The sequence below is a fragment of the Aristolochia californica genome, unplaced genomic scaffold, assembly GCF_029961685.1.
Source record: "Aristolochia californica isolate CCGP_79_NKW_82.1479 unplaced genomic scaffold, dmAriCali1.0.hap1 SCAF_2, whole genome shotgun sequence".
NCBI classification, from domain to species: domain Eukaryota; kingdom Viridiplantae; phylum Streptophyta; class Magnoliopsida; order Piperales; family Aristolochiaceae; genus Aristolochia; species Aristolochia californica.
Window position 1 is genome coordinate 37,776,891 of NW_027181881.1, and position 19,080 is coordinate 37,795,970.

General features: G+C 42.0%; 1 protein-coding gene across 7 annotated transcripts in view; it reads left to right on the forward strand.

Moving 5' to 3' along the window:
* The window catches only part of LOC137955395 (uncharacterized), a 91,855-nt gene that overhangs the window by 35,458 nt on the left and 37,317 nt on the right, over positions 1 to 19,080 (forward strand). For all 7 annotated transcript variants that reach the window (XM_068802318.1, XM_068802319.1, XM_068802315.1 and 4 more), the window contains exons 12-15: positions 4,910 to 4,999; positions 6,023 to 6,085; positions 10,634 to 10,708; positions 10,946 to 10,996. In XM_068802318.1, coding sequence (XP_068658419.1) covers positions 4,910 to 4,999; positions 6,023 to 6,085; positions 10,634 to 10,708; positions 10,946 to 10,996 — 279 coding nt within the window. The remainder of the gene's footprint in view (positions 1 to 4,909; positions 5,000 to 6,022; positions 6,086 to 10,633; positions 10,709 to 10,945; positions 10,997 to 19,080) is intronic.

The following is a 19,080-nucleotide window of genomic DNA, read 5'->3' on the forward strand; positions in this document are numbered from 1 at the left end:
CACTTTTGGTGTTATGCTGATGACAGAACTTCCCTTTGAGGTAGTTTCTTGACATGCTTCTGCCTTGTGGAAGGCCATCCTCAGGCTGAAGAATATGTTTCGGCAAGGAATTAGTATCATATCAGGTGGGGTAATAGGGTTAGATTGAATTTATGTAGCTTGGTCAATGACAAGTAAGTTTTGGTTGTGGATTCTTTTTGTCATGGTGCTTGTTGTTTGTATTTTAGAAGAAACTATAGGCAGACCAAATGTCTGGGGTGTCAACATTGCTGTTCACATTGGAGTCATGTTGGAGGGGGAAGGGGATGAAATAGTGTGGAAGTTGGGTTTGGAAGTGTCTAGTACTTGCTAAGGTTAAATGGTGAGTTCTCAAGGGTAAAACTTTTACAACATACGGATTGTAGCATTGAGCCAAGTGGTTCAAGGCAGTCAGGGCAAATCTGTCTTTGAGAAAATGAGTTTGTAGGAAGGACTCCTGAGGAATAGCTGGACCATGACTGCCTCGCTTTCAAATCCAAAACAGCTTCTTTTGGTGTTTGGAAGCCCCTTAAAGATGTGTGTTGAATTATATGTATGGGTATTTTGATTCTTTTACGTCACTCAATGTATTCCTCTAGACTAGGAAAGTGTTCTATTTCATGTAGTGGGTATAAGTTTCAATTTTCAGCTTTTTATTATATGTAATTAGGGAGATGTAAGGAGTTTAGTGTAAAGATGAATTTTTTATCCATGTGCCTTATTATTCACCTAAGTGATGTTTAACAGAAGAAAGGTCGACTTTTGACCTCCTAACAAGTGTTGGAAACTTCTGTACTCTTCATCCATCACTTGTGCTCTCCTTACTCTCTCCTTTTCTCTTTCTTTCTTCTTAATTTAATAGAAGAAAGGTGTCAAAGCATTAAGATCTACTTCCATAGAGTTTCCATCATTATTCTCTCCACTTTTTAAGCCTGCGACTTCTCCAGGAAAGGGGATTTTTTGATTTCTCTACTGATTGAAGTTCAAGTTTAGATATTTCCTATAACTTTTCTGCCATAGCCCAGGGGTTGATAGCTTGTGCTACTAATTGAGTAGTTTTATAAAGTTTTTGTTCTCCTAGAGCCATTTCTACCCTTTGTAGGTCTTCATACCTATTAATAGGAGAAAATTCGAATTTAAAACTTCCTCCATTGAAATCTTGTCTGATAACACTACGGGCCAAGTTTCTATCTGGCTCTTGACCCGAAAAGAATTCAGAAACCTCAGTAGCTCTAACCTCAAAGAAAATTGGCAGCTAGTCGCTGGGTTGTCTCAGCCTTCCTGCCCACCGATCATGGCTACCTGGGCCCCTCTACCAACGGGCCATTTCAAGCTAAACTTTGATGAAAGTGCTCTTGGTTGCCCGGGCCATACTAGTTATGGAGGGGTCATTCACGATGCAAATGGTTATCATCTTTTCTCCTTTGCGGGCTCTCTTGGCATCTCCGACTCCACAACTACAGAACTCTCTGGATTGCTAAACGGAATTAAAGTATTCACTAGCCGGCTCGCGGGCCCCCTCTGCATCGAAGGGGACTCAAAGACTGCCATTAACTGGTGTGCAAAATTTATTAGATCTCCGTGGCGTCATTGGGATATGTATTCAGAAATCTGTAATTTAATTTCTTCATTAAACTGTAATTGGAAGTACATTCCTTGCTCTGCCAATCATTTGGCAAACATTCAGGCTAAGACAGGTATTTCACTCCAACACCTTGTGGAGGAAGGCCCTCCTAGCTAGGTTTGTTTGTTGTTTTCCCTCTCTTTTATAGTATATACACCTCATTTAAAAAAAAAGGTCTCCCTACCTATGATTTTACTTCTCAACTTATCTATATGCTGACATCATCATTGCTATCAACTAATTTGGTTATTTTTGCATGGAATTTCAGCTATTAAGGAGTAAATTGAGTAGTGGGTTAGGTTTGAAGTTCTAGTTTCTGCCTCTATCCTACACAAGCCCCACCTTATCTATGTAGGCAAATTATTGTGTGATTATGTGCCGGTTGGTGTGTGAACTCATCTAAGTTGATTTATGTGTGGATTGGTTTTTTTGTGGTATGTCATGGTTGATTGAGGTGAAGTTATTACTCTTGTCAAGGATTCTGTAAATTTTGAAGGCAATACCATTCAATCACTACAAAAAAGTGGAATGGACAATTATTTGAGCTGGTTCAAATTTGTCCGCATGTATTTTAAAGATAAAGAAAGCCATGTATTTTAGGGAGCTGAGATAGTTGTGATTCGCATTGAGTTGTTTAGAGGCAATCTGTGGACATAGAAGGGATAGAGGAAGTATCAATCGAGAAACTTGTGGCTGTGGTGATGGTAGAAGTGATAGGAGATGTGTCCATTGTGCCACATTAATCACTTCTCAGATAAGTGTCGGGACAAGTTTGAAAAACACCCTTGGGCCAATTTTAGTGTTTGAGAAGGTGATGAAACTTCAGGAGGCTATTAGTATGTATTATTCTTGGTGCTCCAAATAACTTTAATAATCAACAAAGAGGATGTCAGACTTGACCTTGTCCACGACATTCATGATCCATAGTCATAACCACCTTGGCTATTTTTGGTATGTCTGCTTTTCACGCATCTCCTGCCATGTTGAGGGTGATTGATTCCTATTCATCTTCTCACATGTTAGGTATGTCTTCCATATTTACTTCTCTTAGTCAGTCATCCATTTTTAGACATGTTACCCTTGTTGATGGTTCCTCCTCACCTGTTAGTGGAATGGGCAAAGTTCAGCCTACTTCATCCTTACTTTATGAGTCAATTTTGTTTTTTCCTAAATTCCTTGTTAAGTTGTTTTTTTGCCAGATTATAAGATTTGATTGTTTGGTAACCTTCTTTCCTACTTATTATGTATTTCAGGACCTCGACGATTCCTTCAAGGCGTGAGAGAGGTCTCTACCACTTGGAAGGTTCACCAGTGCAGTCTTCTTTAACGCTTAAAGTAGATGCATCACTCTTCCAGTAGCACTTGCGATTAGGACATCTTTCTCTAATCGAGTTACTTCAGATGTTTCTAGCTTTGCCTTCTAGTTTGTCCATTCAGTGTGAATATTATCAACTTGGGAAGAGCCGTCACACATCTTTTCCGTCTAGTTAGAGTCATAACAATACTAGTTCACTTGAAATAGTCCATTCAGATGTATGGGCTATTAGGTACCTAGCATCTTTGTTTTTAGTATTTTGTTTCCTTCATTGGTGACTTTAGTAGGTTCACATGGGTGTATCTCTTATCAGAGAAATCTGAAGTGTTTGATAAATTTCACAATTTTTATAGTGAAATAAAAAACATTTTGGTGCATCTCTTAGTGTATTTTGTTTAGATAATGGGTTCGAGTTTTTTTTTTTTTTTTTTTTTTTTTTTTTTTAAGAAAGTGAAGTTTTATTCAGCAAACAAAGAAACGGCAAACAAGCTAGGGGAGTACTCCCTTTACAATAAGGGATTGGAGGGAAGCTCCTTGTTTAGCAAGCAAATGAACAACATAATTAGCAAACCTGGGAATGTGAGACCAATTACAAACAATATGGGGAACAATATCCATAATTTATTGAAGACATCCCAATGTTACCAAGGTGGTGTGTAGGAGGAGTCACACCAACCAATCACCACTTTGGAGTCACTCTCAGTATGAAGTGGGCTGCTAAGATGGTCATGAAAGACATTGAGGCCGTGATGGAGAGCCTGAAGCTTGATGGTGGTGGAGTCAACAATTCCCAAGGGTTCGAGTAAGTAATGAGTTGGATGCCTGCTGAATCACAAAGACTCCACCGTAGGCAGCCTTGCCAAGGTTATCAAGGGATCTTCCGTCAAAGTTAGGCTTGAGGAGGCCCGACTGAGGAGGTTGCCATTCCTGAATGATGGAAGGCCTGGAGGAGATGCTCATATGGGCCAAAGCTCTCTAGTTGTCTCGAAGATAGGAACCCGAAAAGGATACAAATTCTTTCCTTGTGTGAAGACAAGAAGAAATCTGACCAATGATGATGGAAGTAACCCTCTTAGGAGATTCGAGCTTTCTGTTGAACCTTTTGTTATTACTTTCCTTCAAAGTCCCCATGGAATAAAAACAGCGGAGGCTGAAATAAGCAGCTTGCCCATGTTGGGAATAGAGGTCCTTATGAGCGATCTGTTGTGCGTTTGACAAATAATGGTCTCAAGGTGGTAACTCCTTATGTAAAGTCTTCATACCAGTTGGGAGATATATTTACCAAGCCTTTGGAAGATGTGAACATGTATCCTTTAATGACAAGCTGGGATTGTTTGATATCTACTCTTCAGCTTGAGGGGGAGTGTTAAAATACATGTCCGGGGGTATTTTGGTCATTTTCATATTTTTCACATTACTTTTTTCTCTTATAGTATGACTATTAGATAGAGAAGGTCTTATTTTATCTCTAGTTAATTTTTCATTCAATTTAGATTTGTATTTTAGGAGATATGTAATTTTGAGTATTGAGTGGCATTTTTGTCCTTTAGTAAATTTTCACTTAAACCCTGATTATAAGAAGCTGGAAGAGCCTTTTTGGCTCGGATTCCAAGGCAAAAAAGTTGCCCCTCTTCTAGAACTCTTTTTTCCTCTTCTATTTTCTACAGATATTTTGGGCCCTCATTGAGCAAATGAGATACCCACTATTCACGTGGCTTCTTTAAATGTGTATGTGATCTTATTTTGGGATGCAACAAATGGGTTTAGTGATAATGGTCACATACTTTGGGGATTGCCTACCTGTTATTTAGGATTTTAAAGGCTCAATAAGAACAATTATCGTAAGTTTAACTATCATTTTTCCTAGTTTTAACTTGATTTAGAGAGATTCATGATTCTTAAATTCATCAGCTAGTGGATGCTTTATAGTATGACTTATGTCTTTTTTACAGGCACACAATGCACTCTTGGCAGAAGAGGAGGCAACTGCTTTATCTGTTTGGGCTGTTGCATGCATATGTGGCAACTTGCGCCTTGAAAATGTAAGTGGTAGTTGCACGATACATGGTTAAGAGAGTTGAGCTTTCATTACCCAAAAGGAGATTTATACTTCCCAAAGACCAATATAGATTCCAGAATTTTAGCTAAAAATGATCCATGTTTTTACCACCAAGCTACGTGTATAAATTTCAAATCAAACTATACAACAACTATGCCTGGTATGGAATACTAAAATTAGCAAAAAGTACAAACAAGAATGGATTTCTTTAAGGTTAGAGCTGTAGGCAACTGACGCTTCTTTTATTTAAATAATATTTGATTAAAAATAAAGCACAAAGATGTCCTTTGCAGAAGAACAAAATAGTAGCAAAAATATCTTAGATCTATTCCTTACGATAATATCTTAGATGAGTTTACATTTAAGTGCCCATTTTATATGGGATTTACTAAAACAAGCCTCTATGGGACTTCGACACTCTCATTCAAGCAGGAGAATAAATGTTAGTGTTCCCAGTTTGGAGCAAATTTTCTGTCTTAGATCATGACCAAGTGGCTGTATAAAAGTCGATAGATATTATTAAAGGGGCAATGTCCTAATTATATCTGTTTTAGAGAGTTCTTGATATAAAGATATTGACTGAAATACCCTTACTAAAAGAACTCTCCAAAACTGAAAATCACAAAGGGGTTGGAGCAGAAGAGTTTCAGGGGCAGAGAATTGCAAAGATAAATGAATTATTTGAATGTAAGCTAGCCAAATTTTGTGGAAGTCAACTCAGGACAGGTGGAAAGAAAAACCGGAGAACAGCATGAACAAAAATGAAAATAAAAGTAATCGGATGTCTTTTTTTATAATAAAACAGACTATTGTCTCGCCTTTATAAAAAATTGTATTCAAGGCTTCTTTTAAGATAAAAATGATTTAGCTTCATGATTCTGTTCACTCTTCCACCTAGTTGTGAAAAAAATATTGTATACGTATGTCTTCCTTTCTTTTTTCAGTAAATGTCTCCTTCCTTTTGTTGATTGGGACATTTAACATAAAGATCCTCTGGAATTTTCAGGTTTTAATGATGTTTGCAGGTGCACTTTTGGAGAAGCAAATCATGGTGGTTTGCTCTAATTTGGTACGAAGAAAAATGCTCTTAGGGAACTTCACCTGACTTTCAGAATATACTTTTATTTTTACAGAAGAAAAAAATTTGTATGTTTAACAATTTTGTTGTTGATTTGAATTTTTTTTTTTTTTTTGTTCTCCATAACCTATTGATTTCTAGTTTTTATCTAGAAAAGTTAGAAATTTGAATATGTGTGTCAGTTGCCTAGCTTTTAATAAATTCTTTTGCCTAGTTGTGATTGTTTTTAGGTTTATGGTATTTTTGGCCTTTTGGAAATACCTTTGGATTCAAGTGCAAGTCCTTGAATTTTTTTGTTTCTGCTGTCCATGTTTGCGGTTGCTTCCCTTTATGTCCTTTTTCCTCTTTTTTTTTGCTCTTTTTTTGAGAAAGAGATGATTTTATTAAAACACGTGACAACATGCTAAGGGAGCAAACCATTTACAACAAGGGATTGAAGGGAAGCTTCTTGCTTAGCAACTAAATCTACTACAGAATAAGCATATCTTGGAGTATGAGACCAAATACAATCAACGTGGGTAACAAAATCCGTAAACTCATGAAAGTCATCCCAACGACGCCAAGGAAGGGCGGAGACGGAGGCATACCAATCAATCACCACCTTGGAATCTCCCTCAAATGAAGAGAGCCGCTAAAGTGGTCACGAAAAATAATGAGCCCGTGGAGGAGAGCATGGAGCTTGACAATCGTGGAATTAGCAATCCCCAAGGGGCCGACGAAGGAAATGATTTGGGAGCTAGTAGAATCATGCAAGAGACAACCAAAGCCGGCCTTGCCAAGATTACCAAGAGAGCTTCCATCGAAGTTGAGCTTGAGGAGACACCGAGTTGAGGAGGCTGCTATTCCTGGATGATGGCCTAGCAGAAATGTGCATCTAGGCAGAGCTCACCAATTGTCACAGAGGGAGGGGCTCAAAAAAGGGGAAAGCTCCTTTTTGGTATGAAGCCAAGAGGAAATTTGGTCGGTGATAGTGCTAGAGACCCTCTCAATAGACTCAAAACTTTCCGTTGAAACATCTGCAGTTCCTTTCCTTCCAAAGGCCCCAGGGAATGAATGCAGTGCAAACAAAGATTGGCAACTTGCCCATCTTGGGAAAATGGAACTGCAGAGTTATCTGGGTTGTTCAATGGCCTGAAGCCGTTTCATCAGAGAATGGAAGGACCTTTATTTGTCGAAGGCGATTCACAAGTTGTTATCAGTTGGTGTAAGAAGACATGCAAACCCCCATGGCGGCATAGGAATCTTTTTGATGATATATGTACTTTAATTTCCCAAATACAATGCAAGTGGAATTATATTCCTAGATCTACAAATCACTTGGCGGATAGTCAGACTAAAACAGGTGTTTTTCTCCAACAGCTTGTTGTGAAGGAAGGTCCTGTTTAGTACGGTTTGTATTATTCTCTCTCAGTAATATATTCACACCTTTTTTAAAAAAAAAAAAAAAAAAAAAAAAAAAAAAAAGACTTGCCCATCTTGGGAAAGTAGTCCCATGGAGCATCCGGCTGGCCGAGGTGAAGTTATCAAGCATGTAGAGTTGAAGGCCAATGCGGCTGACGATGGACGTCCAAGCCTGCCAAGAGAAGGGGCATAGAAGGAGAAGGTGATTGCCCGTTTCATCCATAGTGCCTCAAAGAGGCAAGGAATGTCCACGGTGAGATTGCCTCGCCTTCTAAGATTGTCAGCCGTGAGAATTTTGTTGAAGTATCCACTCCAAAGGAAGAATTCGACCTTAGGAGGGGTGCTGAGGCACCAAATGAAGGCCACATCATGCTCTAAACTGGGGGGCTTCCAGCCTCTGAGGAAATAATAGGTGAAGGAGACTGAGAATGAGCCGCTTTTGTCTGCCTACCAAATCCATTTGTCACTTGACTGGGCACGAACCCTGGTCTGCTGAATGATCTCCAATAGGCGGGAGGCGTCGAAGGCCTTAGAAGCATCAAGACCTCTTCGGTGATGCAGATTCCAAGACCCATCATGCCAAGCCTCAGCCACAGTAAGTGCTGGCTGGCTGGAGACAAGAAAGAGGCTGTTGAAAGAATTCTTTGGCGACCTGCTGTCAGTCCACCAATCTGTCCAAAACCAGATAGTCTGATCATTACCCATGTGATACCCAATGGCCGAGCAAAAAGCCAGGAGGAGAAGAAATAAACCTCTAGATCGGGGATAAGCATCTCCTACGCCTTCCTGCAGTAAATTTGGTATGGCTGAGGGAGGGGGTTCTTCATGGCAACTGGATTGGGGTGGTTGGGAGTTAGTGTAAAGTGGTGGGTGAGATTCCTGGTTGTCAGCACGTGAGAACAGAGGAGTGGGGTCAACGAGGGAGGATGTTGAGGTTGGGAAGCAAAGGAGGGAGTCAACGGTTGGGGAGTGAATGATTTCACCTGAAGAGCTGAGTTGGGGTGATAGGTCTGACATGGGGCAGAGGGTGTTGGCAGCTTTGGTGGCAGCACTGGTAGCACCTTTGGCAGTTTTGGCAGAGGGGCAGCAGGTTTTTCTGAGTGGTTTAGAGATAGGGAATTTGAATTTGAGTCAGAGGTTGGTAGTGAGGTTGAAGAGTTCGAGGCAGCGAGTGGGGTGCCAACTTGAGGGCGAAGGCTCAGGCGAGCTTTAACTCGGCCATGGTACAGTAGGTAACTCAGTGGACATGAGCTTCCTTCCTGTCAGTGAGGCAATGGCCGAGAGTCAGCAGGAGCCATGACATAAAAGACGATTTTGGTCCAGAAGAAGTCATCACCCATTGTGATCTTGACGAGGGAATGGCTAGTCCGGTGCTTCGTCGGGGCGATGAAGAACTTGGCAACGTCGAGTCTGGTTCTCCGGGCGGTATCCTCAGCCATTTTTAGTGGTTGACCAAAGTAACAATCAATCAATGTGAGGGTGTTGTCATCCAAAGTTTCACCGGCAGACCCCAAATCAAAATCCATTGACCAAAGGGGTTGGTTGGGAGAGAAGGCCTCCATTCCAAAATCGATGACAGTGAGGGGTGTCCTTGCAGAGGGAGGTTCAACGCAGAAGTTGTCTTCAGGCGATTGGAAGAGGAGCCACTGGAGGGAGCACAGGTAAGATACCCTCGGCCAGCAATCAAGCTGGAGGTGAATGCTGAATCAGGAAGCGAGACTAGAGCAATCCCATTGGGGTGAGGACAATGTGACAACTACCAGCAAGGCGAGAGACTGTCGTCCCACCAGAAGGGAATTAGCAGGTAGGAGGATGGTGTGGTGGGGGTATCCTCCGTGAAAGTGGGTAGTGTGGAAGAGGGAACTGAGTTCGGCAGTGATTTGGAGTTTGGTAAAGGGGGAAGTGGGTCACCTAGTTGCCAAGAAAGTTTGGGTTTGGGGCGGGTGAAGGGTCGGCGGGGGGGGGGGGGGGGACGGGCATGCTGCTTGAGCTTGCAGAAATAATCCAGGAAAGAGATCCATCTGAAGGAAACACCAGTGTGTTCAGGGATATAAATCCTAGCCATGACAAGGTGACTGCAACACTGAATAATCTTGCATTCCTGAGTGTTCCTGTCTCTGAATACTAAGAAACAGAAGGTGACTGCCCCAACATTCAGCTCCTTCAGTCTGGGCGCCGAGACGTTCTCATTGGTGACAGCGTCAAATTGTTGAATGAAGGAGGTGCAGGCGGTCACAGGTGAAGCGAATGAAGGCTCCTGTCTGATCCTCCATCGGTTTCATTGTGAACTCAACACCACCATAGGTGTAACGATACTCCTGATGTGTCCCTTAATTCTGACGCCTATGCTTCTTAGTTCGAACCATTTCCCCTCCATGTTTGTCGATGTCCATCTGTTGATTGGTTCTCCCACTGTCGTCATGCTGCTGATGTGCAGAGAAGCTCCTCCCAGTAATCCATTGCTCGAGTGCAGACATCAGGGCAAGGTAAACCATTGCTCCCCACCTCCCGCTCATCCCTGATTTTCTTCCCCCGGGCTAGGTCCAATCTGTTTGAATCATCCCTGTCCCTATCCATTGTTTTCCTGCAGTTATCTTCTCCGACTCTCGACGTACACAGAGACCATCGCCATCCTTCTCCTTCTCCTTGGTTTCTGTCAGCTCTTGTCACCGACCAGTGACGCGGTCACCGATTACGAACTCCGTCGCCAACTTCGTCTCTCATTGACCCTCAGTTTTTTTTCCTCAACCTGTTTGGCGTTAATCTCTGCTTTCCAGCCTCTTTTTCTGGTCTGCTCTGTCACTTGCTTGGAATCCACCTTCCCAAGCTTATGCAATATGACACTCTTTTGGCTCTTGCTAATAGAATAATGCAAGGAGTCTATTGAAAGAGAGCATAGAGTTTGTTCTATATTTTATTGTTAGATATCAAGTTTTTTTCCTTTATTTATGAAATGAATTTTTGCCTTTCTTTTCCTGGTAGTTTGAAATGTTCTTTTTGAACTATTTTGTGTCATTTTAGAGAAGACTACTGCCCATCTTACATAGCCATTCATTTCAGAAACTATAATTGATTTTCATGTGGTTTTCCTTCCTTGCTAGTATATATGGTTCTAGTAATGCGATTTCTGTTTTTCAGGGAGTCTTATCTGCTTCAGTATTATCAATTATTCCACTAATCCGTCCCTACCAGTGGCAGAGTCTTTTAATGCCAGTATGTATATATACCTGTAACTTTTTGTGATTCATTGTTAACTTTTCCATAAAATTTGTCTCTACTTTATAGCAGGTCTAATAAATTGTACTTTTTTTTTGAAATACTAATAAATTGTATGTGTACATAGCAGAATGTGAGTTTATAGTTTAATTTGTTGTTTACTAGAGTTGTTTTTTTTTGTTTTATTGTTTTTAAGTTTTTTGTCATGTTGTCAATATCCTATGTCTTGTTCAGGTTTTGCCAAATGACATGCTGGACTTCTTGGATGCTCCTGTACCATATGTTGTGAGTTTTCTTAGCTGCTTATTTGCTTTTCTAGCCTTTATGCTAGTAGTGTTGCCCTAATTAGTGCATCTCTTGTTTTCCGTAGCTGCTTTCCATATTCTTTTTGTTATTCATGGATTAACATAACATAGTTTTTTTTTTTAAAGTCGAGTATAGACCATTCTAAAATGTCTAAACCAAATTAGAAGGTCATCTCCCAATTGATAACCATGAGATTTTTCTTAATACTTGTCTATGTAGGAATATTCCCGCTAACACCTTCTCACATCCATGCTTACACAAATGGACAACAGGTCTGAGACGTGGACAGTACAAATAGGTTTGGTTTCCTTCAACCATCAGAGGTTTAGTAAACCTTTGGGAATAATTTTGAACTCCCTCCAAAAGATCACAAATGTCAGCTTCCAAGGCATCTGCCTTACTAATAGGGCTTCAAAAAGCAAAATTCGCGGCACCATGATGGTCATGTAAGACGGCACCAATACCTGCGGAAGAATGAGCAAAACGCTCCTCAGTACATGCATCACTTAATACTGACTTTTAGACTCAATAGCTCTCTAACTTCTGACTTGAATTAACTATATCTAAACCAGAGTCACTTCTAGACTTATAAGTTACCTATTAATCACTTAAAAAAATAATTACACAAGAATGGCTAAAATTCACCTCATCAATGTGTCACTTAATGCTGAGTCTAGATTTAATAAATTTCTAACTTCTGACTTGAATTAACTACCAGAGACGAATAAGGGATGAATGAATTGATATGAAAGTACATAAATACCCCCACATCATATTTTTTAAGACTCCTCAAGTTGGAGCATATATAAGAGGTCTCAACTTACAAAATTTCACAAATTTATGTTCCCTAAGAGCCTATGTAAACACATCTTCAACCTGATACATTGACCCCATTTTAAGGGTAGCGATCTTTACTCTCATTACAACGTCTCAAAGAAAAGACTGTCCACTTCAATATAATTATTGTTTTCATGGAACACTAGATTAGTTGCTATGATTGTGTGATCGTCACACTTCATAACCATAGGATTATTATTTTCAAATCCAAACTCTTCAGGAATTCCTCTGGGATGAGTTTATGTATCCCAGCATTTATTTCTGAATTCCTTTCGCTATGTTCAGGGATGTGTCTTCCTGTGTGGGAAAGTTATGATGCAAGCTTGTTTAGTCTTCATACCTTGGCTGATCTAGTCTCAGTCTTCATACCTTGGCTGATCTAGTCTCAGAGGAATTATAGACATTTTCAGCAAGAATCTTCTTCATGGGAGTCTTTGGCTATGAAGTCTTTATCTCAGATTGTTGTTTGGGTGAAGTCTTTGGAGTGATTTAATGCCATTTCTAGGGACACGTTGAGAAATAGTTGGCTCAGATTGCTTTACATCATTTGATTTCTCTTCCTAGGGTGGTTGAATGGTCTCCGCTGATCTTTGGGGAACCCTAGACCTTCGAGTGTTGAAGGTATATTTAGGGATTTTTTTTCGGTCGAATCTTGACCTCTTTTTCGGTGCCTATTTGTATCTCTGACTCCTCTTCAGCAGAGCTGGGGTAGCTTCATGTTGAAGGAGATTCTAAAAGTGTGATGGCAAGAAATCTCCTCCTAGGCGGTATTGGCATACTCATGAGATTCAAGACTTAGCTAGTCTCTTTGTTTGTAAATGGAGTTTGATTCCTACATAACTAATAGCTTAGCTGATTCTATAGCTAAGGAGTGGGTCTCCCTTCAACGTCTCATTGTAAGAGATTCCCCTTCTTTATGTTTGTTTTCCTTCGTTGCCTTTTGGCTTTTTAATATAATTGCACCTATTCTAAAAAAAATCCAAATTCTTTATGTATTGAATTTACCCACATAAGTTCGCTGGTTGTGTGCATCATAACTCTATATGGAGCCTCTATACTAGACCAAGCTATAATATTTTGTTTTTTATATTTCCAACTCATCAAATTACCACACAACAACAATTACTTGTGGCCATCTTCCTGTCTGATTTTGATTCTGCATTATCAACATTCGAGTATCCCATGGTTTTCTCTGTCATAATTATTCAGAAAAAGGAAAAGCGGAGTGAAGAGAGCAATTTAGGAGATTTTTTTTGGTAAACGTGCGCTGATTGCGATTTCCCGTAACGTGCGCCATTAATGATTGTATCGTGTGCCGTTAGCGATCGTATCATGCGCCGATCATTTCAAAATTGCTAACGTGCGCCAAAACCCCAAAATGAGAGAGAGAGAGAGCTCCCTAGACGGTCATCGTCCCTACGGCTGGCGACCAGACCACTCTTGACGACCACCACCACTCAGGCAAGGCTACCGCAAGCATTTCCGACGCCGGTAGAAGACGGGATGCTACTGCAACGAGAAGAAACGAAAGAAATGTCTCTCCACGGCGAAGAAGAAAAACCCACAGAAGGTCGGATCCGTCCTACCACCGTTCCAGCGAGCTTTCTGAGGCTCCGATAGAGAACTATGAAGCTTGTTGGATGATGGTCTCTCGTCGAAAGAAGCGAAATAATCTTTTCCGCTTTAGCTACGGAAAATGCAGTGTTACTGTTGAGAGAGTCATCTGAAATTTGGTCCGGTGATCCGTATCTCCTCAACTGACGGATCAAAACTTTCATCATCTGCGTCCCAGTAGAAGCATTCCACAACTTCAGGCTTCAGTTCCAGAGAGCTACCACAGAAACTTAGAAATCCCGTGAACTCTGGTCACGGGACTCAATTTTCCTCTTCTCGGTGACTACCTTTCGTGGCCACCGGGAATGTCGGGTCACCCACAGAAGATGAACCTCTGTTTTGGCCAGATTGTTCATACCCGAGGCCACAAACTCGGGTTTTGGCTGAAATGAGCTAGCCGCTGCACTCCAAAGCCTCTCCTCGGTGCTAGACCCAGTAGAAGAGCCAATCCTTCCCGGTGATGCCAGAGTAAGATTCCCACCTCTCCTCTCCGCAACCCAATGCCATCAAATCACCCCACCCCCCGACATCCCCTCCTCGAAAATTCCTGATTTGCCCCAAGTACCTCAGTCCCCCCCTGCTCCCACAGAAACATAAAAAATCATCCAAATCCCACCAAACCTTCTCCATGATGGGCGCAGAATTTTGACTCGCTCCATTCTCGTCCAAACATCACCCGACGTCATGAAATCCAGCATTCTTCACTGGCTGATTGACGAACTTCACCTCCCTTATACTCTCCAGAATTTCCTATCTCAGTCCCCAAACTTGGCTTGTTCATTTCGGAACCCAGTCAGAGTCTTTTGCGGCTCTTGCCCTCATACACCTCTAGTTCAGGCATCATCGGGGTCTCAGAGTGGCTCCCCTCGACACCCTCCAGCCAGTACGGCTAATGGGTCACTATTACAAGGCTTCCTGTCGAGCTATGGCAGAATGCGGCTCGAGAGTCGTGTTTGAGTTTGGCTCTATCATTACTTTGGACCCACTCACGGAGCACTGGCACCGTCTAGATGAGGCCCGGATCCTCATCAATCCTCTTCACCCATGTGAAGGGCAATATTTCAGATGTGTTATGGTGGATAAAGCGCGGAACTGGATCCATATCAGCATCGTTGTGGTGGATGATTTTAGAGATGTGGTCCCCGAAAGCACAATCAAACCTCGAGAAATCACAGAGCCAGTCAATGCTCTGGGAATTGCACCTCTCGACTCTGCCCCCTTCTAGCTGATGCGATCCCTCCCAGGCAGCTTTATAGCTGGCACGGGACCTATTCTCGTTGACCCCCTGGCTTTCCCCCCCACTTATCCGACACATCACTCACCCACCCACTCACCCCAGTCCCCCACAAAAAATCCAGATGTTGTCCACCCCCTCCCCCCCCCCCCCCCCCCCCCCCCCCAAATGGAAACCCCTCATGCCCTCCTATAAATCGTCCCCATAGCCAGCCCCCACACTCCACAAACTTCCCCTCGGATATTGGAATCCCCCCTTCCTCACCCCCGAGAAATCTCCACCCTAAAAATTACCTCTATGACACAGAGTCCGGAAGTAGTGAGCGCGCTCCCCATGCTCACAAGCAAAACAATTCTCCTCCTCCCGTTGTCACCTACCAGCGCTGAGCTAGAGGTTAGCAGAGACAACTTCTACAAGGAGGACCCAGTGCCACCACTCGATACCCCTGCAACCCAGAGACAGGAGATTTCATCATTCCAGAGCTGGGTGAACGAGTCAAGTGTTTGTGGCAGCTCTCCAGTTAGAACAACACAAATACGACTCAAAAACCTAGGCTTTGATGGTGGAATTTGCCAAGGTGATGGGCACCGTCTTCACGGAGCCTCTCCCGAGAGATAACCACCCATTTGAGAAGTCAAAGAAGATGAATAATGATCAATGGTTATTCTGTCCTGGAATGTCCGTGGAATTGGGTCCTTGCATTGCTGCGCCTCCATTTGGGACCTTCTTGCCTCTACCAAGGCAAATGTTGTTGTTCTCCAAGAAACCAAGGCGACTTCTTTTTCCCTTGGATACATCTGCTAGTTGTGGCACCCGGCTGGGCTTCAATGGATGCAATGGGATCGGCTGGCGGTATCCTACTAATGTGGGACTCCAGTACTATTGAGGTGCTTGATCGTTGTTGTGGCTCTTGGTCCCTTGGCATCAAGCTGCGAGACAAAGGTTTGGGGAACATTGGTGCCTAGTTGGTGTCCACGGCTCTACCAGACATCATGAGCGCCACCTATTTTGGGAGGATCTATTGAGGACTTGTCAGATGTGGCCTATTCCTCTGATGCTTATGGGCGACTTCAATGTCACTTGCTTTTGCCATGAGAAATCCCCGCCGCTCGAAAAATCACAACCTTCATGAGGCTATTTTCTGACTTTATTGGCAGCTGGGACCAGGATGAGATTACCCTATCTGGGAAGACCTTCACTTGGTCAAATGGTAGGCATCCCGCCTGTCCTCTCAAAGCTAGACCGATTCTTAGCCAGCAATGATTGGCTTCTGCTCTATAGCAGTGTCTCCGGCAAAGTGCTCAATCGAGTCATCTCTGATCATTGCCTAATTATGCTTGATACCCATTTTAGCAGTAGCCACCCCCCCCTCTTTTAGATTCAACAATAATTGGATTGCGGACCCCTCTTTTGATCTCTCTCTCCAATCCTTCTGGGAGAATATGACTGTTGCTGGCCCGAGCGGGTGGACCTTCCCAATCAAGCTCAAGATGTTGAAACCGCTGTTGCGGTCCTGGCCCTTTGAAAAGAAGGCCTCTTCCTCGGCCTTGGGTTTGAGAGTCAATGCCCTTGCTCAAATAGCTGCTCTCGACTCTGAAGAGGAAGTCAAAGGTTTCTCTTCTCCGGAAGTCTCTCAGAGGTATGCCCTTCAAGGGCAATTGCAGTCTTTCGCCCATAGTGAGTTAGTGTACTAGAATCAACGTGCAAGATTCTAATGACTCCCCATCAGAACTCCGAGTATGGCCATCTGGGACCTCCCCCTTGCGACTACATTAAGCTGAATTTTGATGGTAGTACTATTGGATGTCCTGGGCCGGCTGGAGTAGGTGGTGTGTACAGAGGTCACAATGGAGACCCTATTCTTTCTTATGCTGGTCCGGTGGGCATTGCCGATTCTAATATTGCTGAAGTTAGTGCTCTACTGTTCGACGTCCAAATCTTCAGGGATTGTCTCCAGGGCAAGTTAATCATTGAAGGCGACTCGAAGATAGTTATTAGTTGGTGTTCCAAAGACAGCTTCCCCCCTTGGCGCCACTTCACTGATAGTATTACTGATATTGTATCTTCTATTCATTGTAATTGAAATCTCATTCCTAGATCAACCAACTATTTGGCTGATAAATTGGCAAAATTCGGAACTTCCCAACAATCTCTCATTGTTTGGGAAGACTTCCCAACAATCTCTCATTGTTTGGGAAGACTTCCCTCCTTTTTAAATTGCTCTTTTGAGCTTTTGTCTTAATAAAAATCAGCATCATTTAAAAAAAAAAAAAAAAATTTGAGTATCCCATAACATTCAGGTTACCATAAGTTTATACAACTCCTTTTCAGGTGTTTGTGTTCTTTTTTAGTATCTCAAAATTATCTATGTTACCTAAACGTGTACTTTCTGTGGGTTCTTCATAAATCGATTCACAATTCCTACTGCAAATGATTATCAGGACTCCTTACAATAGATGAACTTTCCAAGTAACCATGTACATTGAGTTCTGTCTTTAAGCTGAAAGCTCTTGTCATCATGAATATGCGGAGTCACCTCAATTGCTATCTCAGTTGGTTTTGCACCCAACAACCCATACTTTGTCACATACTTCCTTTGAGATTACACATCTTTTGTCTTACTTTTTTTTTTGAAATGATGCTGATTTTTATTAAGACAAAAGCTCAAAAGAGCAATTTAAAAAGGAGGGAAGCCTTCCCAAACAATGAGAGATTGCTGAGAAGTTCCGAATTTTGCCAATTTATTAGCAAAAGAGTTGGCTGATCTAGGAACTTTTGTCTTATTTTTAGTCACCTCAATACCAAGAAAGTATTTTACGCCAAATCTTTTTTTTGAAATTGACTTTTGAAATACACCTTTACCACCTAAGGCCGTGTGGTCTGATGGTATTCTCTTTACAACCAGGAGCGTTAGGTCGCGACTTCAAATCGCGCCACGCTCTCTAAAAAAAAATACACCTTTACCTCTTCAGTTCCTTTTGCACTCCTAGAAAGCACTATGTCATCCAAACAAAGTACCAAATAACCCCTATTAGCCTCTTTCGTACAATTATGGAATGGTTACAATGACTCCTGAGAAAAAGAAAATCATATTACCACTTTGTTGAACTTATAAAACTATGCGCTAGGACTTTGTTTTAACTAATAAATAGCCTTTTTCAACTTGCATATTTTCCTTGTGTTGGAAGATGGGCTCAAACCCTCATGACCAAGGCAGACTCACATATCCAAGTGTGTTGGAAGAAGGGCCCAAGCCTATAAGACCAAGGAAGAACCACATATCCAAGAGATGTAGAAGATGGGCGCAAGGCACATAGACCAAGGAGAAGGCCCACAAGCCCATACAATGATGGCAAGATGGTAAATAAAGAGTCATCTCATAGAGATTGCATTGATATAATTAGGTTAAAGTTTCAAGGGCATTATTGTAATATTATAGGATCATTAATCTATAAATTGAGCTTTAGGGGAAGGGTTAGGATATCAAGTCCATAACCTCTTCTTTTTCTTGTTTTCTCCCAATGGGTGTCCCTCTTTTTCTCCATGAGCTAAATCTATGGAGTCCTGAAAATCAACATGGTATCAGAGCATTGATTTTCAGGACTCGTAGCTATGGTTTTCAGGATTCCAAAAACTCATTTTGGTTCCTTTTTTCATAGTTATTAGAACTTCATTTTTATATTATTGCTCGTTTTCTTCTGCTGCCTGGCGATGTGGACGGCAGTAACCAGTGGGTCATTCTGATGATTCGAGGAAGACGGTTTTTCTGATGGCGCCTCATCTATATCTCTGACTGTTGCAGCAACCAAACCGTGCAACTTGAAGCCCTTTGAATGGCCTATGATGAAATCAAGAATGGCCTATGATGAATCATAGTGTTCTGATTTGAAGCTGTTTTTTTCCAGCCCCGAGACTTCTCATCGGTGCAGTTGCATCATTTTCCTCGCCTGAAGTGACGATTCATCACCGACAACTCGACTCTACCACTGGAATCTGGTCCAGCTCAAGGGCTGGTGCACTGAACAAGGAAAAGTGCTCGTCAGCTTGATGTAGTCATGCAAAGAAAAAAAACCACGAGAAGAGTTTTGGATATTATTCTGGGAAGTAAATCCTTATTGCTGCAAACTCGCCGTCCCCTGTTCAAGTTGCTGTATTGTAGTTCTTTTTCTGGAACCAGCACTTCACCATCTCTCTGGCATCTTCTACCGAGAAGAGGACAATGGCGTTAATACGAAGATAATCTACTTGAAGAATATTGCTGGAAAACGTATCCGAGCAAGTTTCCAAAACGGGTGCTCCATTGCCATTTACAGAGAGCTGTTTTTTGGGGAAACTCTTCTGCTGCTGCTGCTTATCCGGAATCTTTGATTCAGAGGCT